The sequence below is a fragment of the Centropristis striata genome, chromosome 3, assembly GCF_030273125.1.
Source record: "Centropristis striata isolate RG_2023a ecotype Rhode Island chromosome 3, C.striata_1.0, whole genome shotgun sequence".
Classification (NCBI taxonomy): Eukaryota; Metazoa; Chordata; class Actinopteri; order Perciformes; family Serranidae; genus Centropristis; species Centropristis striata.
This window is the reverse complement of record NC_081519.1, coordinates 2,362,898-2,369,868: the sequence shown is the minus strand read 5'-3', so window position 1 is coordinate 2,369,868 and position 6,971 is coordinate 2,362,898. Positions and strand designations below refer to the sequence as shown.

Sequence of the window (6,971 nt, the reverse complement as noted above, 5' to 3'; positions counted from 1 at the left end):
TAAAAGAGTTTTTCTGACGCACCTCCTCAAACCTGATGATGAGCGGAGGACCAGCAGGGACGATGACTTCTTCTACTTCTTCTACTTCAGCGGTGTCCTCCTCATCATCTTCATCATCATCATCTCCGTCCGTCTCTTCGTGCTCTGGGCCCTCCGATTCTTCCACGGCAACATCCGCCTCATTGTTTTCATTCTCCTCCTCCATCACTTCCTCCTCCTCCTCCTCCTCCTCTTCCTCCTCCTCTTCCTCCTCCTCTGGCTCCTCGTCCTCGATGGTGTAGTCTCTGGTGATGGCGTATGTGAAGACAGCTCGCTCCTTCTCCGATCCTGGAGACGCACAGATTACCTCCATTTACAAACAGCTGTTTGTGTGTGTGTGTGTGTGTGTGTGTTTGTGTGTTTGTTTGTGTGTGTGTGTGTGTTTGTGTGAATGTGTGTGAATGTGTGTTTGTGTGTGTGTGTGTGTGTGTGTGTATGTATGTGTGTGTGTGTGTGTGTGTGTGTGTGTGTGTGTGTTCTTGTTCTTCCTACATAGTGAGGACCGGGACACGTTTTTTAACCAACAGAGTGAGGACATTTTTGCAAAGTGAGGACATTTCGGACACTTCTTTAAGGGCTTTTTTTTTTAGATTTCAGACTTTGTTTTAGGATTAAAGGTTACAATCAGGTTTATGTTAAGGTAACCATGTATTAGGGTTAGGGTAAGGGGCTCGGGAACAAGGTTAGTATAGTTAACGAAAACGAAACGAAATAACGAAAACTAGAATTGAAAAAACATTTTTGTTAACTGAAAAAAAAATAAAAATGAGAGTTTAAAAAAAAAAGATAATTAACTGAAACTGTATTGTGTGGTTACAAAACTAATTAAAACTAAAATTATAGTGAAAATGTCCTTCGTTTTCGTCTTTGTCAACTTTTTTCATACATAATGAAGATGGATCAGACAAAGGAAATAAAGGCAAAATTTACTGTGACCTCTTTTAATCTCCCACCCAACAAATACCCCATTACAAAAAACTAAAACTAATAAAAACTAAACTAAAACTAAAGCATTACAAAAAATACTAAACTAAAACTAGCAAACTCACTCTAAAAACTCATTAAAACTAACTGAATTTGAAAACAAAATTTGACAATGAAATTAAAACTAAAACTAATAAAAAATCCAAAACTATTAAAACCTTGATAGGGAATTCACTGTTCCAATGAGGGTCCTCACAAAGATAGAAGTATAAGAATGTGTGTGTGTGTGTGTGTGTGTGTGTGTGACCCACCCTCGCTGTGTTTGTAGGTGTGTGTGATGTCCAGCCTCTTCTTTGAGTCGATAGATTTGGTCGACGTACTCTTACCAACTCTCTTAGTGTCAGAGTAGATTTTCTGATGGGTCCCGTCTTTTTTGACCTAAAGGGACACACACACACACACACACACACACACACACACACACACACAGAAGGAACAACAAAAAGAAACAATTAACCCTTTGATGCACAACATGGTCTAAAGTGACCCGACTGAGTTTTTATATTCTATATCTTTGCAATAAATTCATTTCATCATTCAGTATTGCAGGTTTTCCTCAATTAACTTATTTTTGATCATCATACATCCTAATTTTTTGTTTTCATTTCTTACTTTTTGAATAAAATCCCTTTTTTTATCACTACCTTTCTAATGCACAAGGTGATTTTTGACCCATGTTGGTCATTAGAAGGTGTTTATATGTTGTCACCAATTTAAAACCTGACAAAGAAGACACAAATATTAACTATCCTATTTTGGTAAATTGGTGTTTTTTTCCAATGTAAATTATTATTTGGTGGCTCTAATAAGTCTCAAATGTTAAAATGGTGGTTCTAACAACTCTTTTAAAGTTAAACCTTCAAAATAAGACAAACATAGTTACACATATACTCAAATTGTTAATTTAGCGTTTCACTTTTTTTTATCACTACGCTTCTAATGCACAAGGTCATTTTTGACCCATGTGTGTAAACTTGATGTAATAATAAAAAAACATAAAATGACCAAAAATAGATGTAAAAAATGATCAACAAAGACACAAAATGACCAAAAATAGATTTAAAAAGTACCAAAACAGGACACAAAATTATCAAAATAGAAACGAACTGACCAAAAAAGCTGTAAAAGTGATCAACAAAGACATAAAAATGACCAAAAATAGATGTAAAAATGATCAAAACAGACTTCTTTTGGATATAATGATCTGTTGTAATAATAAAAAAGATATTCAAACACACAGCAGCATGAAATAACATGGGAGATGAAAGCAGGTCGTTTTTGACCCATGTTGTGCATAAGAAGGTGTTTATGTGTTGTGCATCAAAGGGTTAAATACACAGAATAAATATAAAATAAAATAAAATAAAACTGACCAGCCAGTCGATACAGTCGGCGTTGACCTCCGCGAAGACGAACGGGACGTCGTATTTTAAGGCGGTCTCTCCCAGGAGGATGGCTTTGACCGGGGCTGGACCACAGCAGTAAACACCTGCAAAAAATCATGAAATAATATTATTTTTATTTAATATTTATTTACTTTGTTGGCAATTGACAATGGGTTTTTTTAGCTATTTATTTTAATTTTAATTATTATTTATTTAAATGATCAGCAACACACAGTATTGTTTAGCTATTCATTTTATTTTTATTTATTCAGGTTTTTTTTTTAAATGATCAGAAATTGACTGGTAGTAAACACACAGAATTATATGGCTTTTCTTTTTTTTTATTTGTTTTTTCAATGGTCAGCAATTAATACTAAACTATTTTTTTTAAAATTATTATTATTTATTAAAATAATCTGATACTGACCATAGAGTATTGTTTAGCTAGTTTTTATTATTATTATTTATCTTAATGATAGGCAATTGACTTATAGTGAACATGCAGTATTAATTAGCTATTAATTAAAAAAAAATGTTTTAAATGTCAGCAATTGACTGATACTGGACTATTTAACTATTGATTTTATTTTAATTATTATTTATTTAAATGATCAGCAATTGACTGATACTGACCATAGAGTATTGTTTAGCGATTTATTTATTTTGTATTATTATTTATCTATCTATCTAAATGATAGGCAATTGACTGGTGTTGGACACACAGTATTATGTAGCTTTTCATTTTTATTTGTATTTATTTATTTTGTTGGCAATTGACAGATGTTGAAAATAAAATGTTTTTTTTTTTAGCTATTTATTTTAATTTTAATTACTATTTATTTAAATTACCAGAAATTGACTGATACTGACCATACAGTATTGTTTAGCTATTCATTTTATTTTCATTTATTCCATTTTTTTTAAATGATCAGAATTTGGCTGGTAGTGAACACACAGTATTATATAGCTTTTCTACTATTTAACTTTTTAAAATTATTATTATTTATTCAAATGATCTGATGCTGACCATAGAGTATTGTTTAGCTATTTATTATTATTATTATTATTATTATTATTATTATTATTATTATTATTATTATTATTATTATTTATCTTAACTATAAGCAATTGACATGCAGTATTAATTAGCTATTAATTTTATTTTAATTTATTCAATTTTTTTAATGCCAGCAATTTAATGATACTTAACTATTTAACTTTTTTTTATTGTTATTATTTATTTAAATTATCAGAAATTGACTGCTACTGACCATACAGTATTGTTTAGCTATTCATTTTATTTTAATTTATTCCGTTTTTTAAAAAATGATCAGAAATTGACTGGTAGTGAACACACAGTATTATATAGCTTTTCTTTAAAATTATTATTATTTATTCAAATGATCTGATGCTGACCATAGAGTATTGTTTAGCTATTTATTATTATTATTATTATTATTATTTATCTTAACTATAAGCAATTGACTTGTAGTGAACATGCAGTATTAATTAGCTATTAATTTTATTTTAATTTATTCCATTTTTTAATGTCAGCAATTTACTGATGCTAAACTATTTAACTTTTTTTATTGTTGTTATTTATTCAAATGATCAGCAATTGACTGATACTGACCATAGAGTGTTGTTTAGCTATTTTTTAAATAATTATTATTTATCTTAATGATGGGCAATTGACTTATAGTGAACATGCAGTATTAATTTATTATTAATATTATTTGATTTATTAAATTCTTTTTTAAATGTCAGCAATTGACTGATACTGGACTATTCAACTATTGATTTTATTTTAATTATTATTTATTAATTAATATTTCGAGAAAAAAGTTAAAAATTTACGAGAAAAAAGTTGGGGAAAAGCAACTTTTTTCTCCCAGATTCACCACTTTAAATCTCATAAATCTACGCATTTTTTTCTCGTAGATTACCACTTTAATCTCGTAAACTTTTTTCTCAAAATATTATTTTCGTATGTTTTTTTTACACATTCTGGCTGTACGTAATATCCTCCAATATTCTCTAGGGTTGAAATTTGGAATTTGCAAGTATTTCAATGAGTGTCCTATTAAGGGTTAAAGTGGTGAATCTGGGAGAAAAAAGTTGCTTTTTTCCCACTTTTTTCTTGTAAATCTGCAACTTTTTTCGTGCAGATTTGCCACTTTAAATCTCTTAAATCTGCATCTTTTTTTCTTGTAGATTTGCCACTTTAATCTAGTAAATTTGCAACTTTTTTCTTGTAGATTTGCCACTTTAAATCTCTTAAATCTGCAGCTTTTTTTCTTGTAGTTTTGCCACTTTAATCTAGTAAATTTGCAACTTTTTTCTTGTAGATTTGCCACTTTAAATCTCTTAAATCTGCAACTTTTTTCTTGTAGATTTGCCACTTTAACCTAGTAAATTTGCAACTTTTTTCTCAAAATATTACCTGAAGTTACCAAATATAGTTCTTTGCCTGATAAAGGGTTAAAAGAGGTAATGGAGGTAAAGAAGAGTGTTTACCTTCGCTGGTTTCCTGTGGTGTTGGATCCAGAACTTGCCAGCCGTCATATTTTCCGTCCTCTCCCAGATCTGGACGCTTCATCCAGCCCTCCGTCCACACGTGGAAGTTCCTGAATCACAAAGATACATTCAGAAGTGCAACTATGAAGAATTACAGTGACAAGGAATGTTTTATGGATGTGTTTGAGAAAGACGTGAAATATTATATTTCTTTGTGTGGTTTTAGGTTGAGCACATATGACAAATTAATGCAGACCAAGGTTATTATAGTTAACAAAAACTGACGAAATAACAAAAACTAGAATTGAAAAAATGTTTTCCATAACTGAAATAAATATAAACACGAGAGTTTAAAAAAAAAAAAAAAAAAGATAACTAACTGAAACTCTATTTTACTGGCTACAAAACTAACTAAAACTAACTGAAATGATAGTGAAAATGTGCTTCGTTTTCATCTTTGTCAACTTTTTCATAGTTGTTGTGTAATGGGGTATTTGTTGGGTGCTAGATTCAATAAGGTCACAATAAATGTTTCCTTTATTTCCTTTGTCTGATCCATCTCAGCCCCAATAAGTTTATTAAATCATAAAACCAAATAGATGAAATAGATTTCATATCAACCAAAAAGGTTTATGGATGAAAAAAGTTGACAAAGATGAAAACGAAGGACATTTACACTATAATTTTAGTTAGTTTTGTAACCACAAAATGCAGTTTCAGTTTGGTTTTTTTTGTCATTTACTTTTTATTGGTTTTTGAAATGAACAAACAAACAATCAACATGAAGACCTATAGACAAATACAGAAAATATCAAGGAAAAAAGTACAAAGTGTACAAAAGGGGATTGGAAAAGACCCAAAAATAAATTAATAAATAAAATAAAAAGGGGAAAGGTACAAAGAAATGAAAGTATTCTGATCGTCCAATCTGAGATTACCTGAAATCCGGTTTTATGATAGATTCCATTTATGATAATCCATTTTTGCCAATTTTCAATAAATAATAATAATATTGATAATATTGTATAATATAATATATAATAATATTGATTTCTTACAGGCCACCAATAATATTCTAAGTAAATATTTATCTTTATTCCTCCACTCCAGTTGTTCCTCTAGATCCACTAAATATAACAAATTGAAACAAAAAGTTATTTTTGTTGAAAACACAGTCTCTAGAATTTGGTGATAATTTTAACCCTTTTTTTTTTTAATTAAAAATGATGATATAAATCTGTCCAGAATCACACAATACTTGCAAGAATTGCATTTGTCGCTGATTGCATGGCGAGCTCTTCTCTTGAGTAAACTGCTGAGAATTATTATTCTATTTATTTATTATTATTGTGAGACATTAATGTGCATATCCTCTGAATGCTCCACGTCTCTAGTTTGTGGTTGTAAAGTTTTATAAGGCTGTGATTATCCTCGAGGTCCCGGCAGCTCATTTTATCATTTAACAGGACACTCATTGAAATACTTGCAAATTCCAAATTTCAACCCTAGGGAATATTGGAGGATATTATATACTGCTAGAATGTGTAAAAAAAAAAACATACAGACCCAGGGGAGGGGGTGTAATATTTAGAGGAAAAAGTTTACGAGATTAGAAAAAAAGTCGCAGATTTATGAGATTTAAAGTGGTGAATCTGCGAGAAAACTTAGCTTTTTTCCCCCTATTTTTTTCGTAAATCTGCAACTTTTTTTCTTGTAGATTTGCCACTTTAATCGAGTAAATTTGCAACTTTTTTATTAAAATATTACCCCCTCCCCTGGGTTTGTATTTTTATTCATACTTGGCCCTAATATACCGTCATAGTCAAGTCACTGAAGAATAACTCTGTTTATACGACTGTTTCTGGCAGATTTTTTCTCCAAATTTTTCATTTTTACATTGGAGGTCCAGGTCAATAAAGTTAATAATATTATATTATTATCATACTGATTGGTCAGATGTCATGGTCATGGAATCCACAATAGTCTTAGCTTTCCAGTCAAACCCAATTTATGCAATTCACAGACTGTTCAGGGAGCCCAGTATGC

The 6,971-nt window shown here is 30.4% G+C and overlaps 1 protein-coding gene across 1 annotated transcript in view; it reads right to left on the bottom strand.

Moving 5' to 3' along the window:
* tgm8 (transglutaminase 8) overlaps positions 1-6,971 on the bottom strand; it is a 33,912-nt gene that overhangs the window by 5,108 nt on the left and 21,833 nt on the right. The window contains exons 8-11 of the mRNA XM_059330265.1: positions 4,926-5,035; positions 2,397-2,512; positions 1,275-1,401; positions 23-327 (exon numbers count right to left, since the gene is read on the bottom strand). Coding sequence (XP_059186248.1) covers positions 23-327; positions 1,275-1,401; positions 2,397-2,512; positions 4,926-5,035 — 658 coding nt within the window. The remainder of the gene's footprint in view (positions 1-22; positions 328-1,274; positions 1,402-2,396; positions 2,513-4,925; positions 5,036-6,971) is intronic.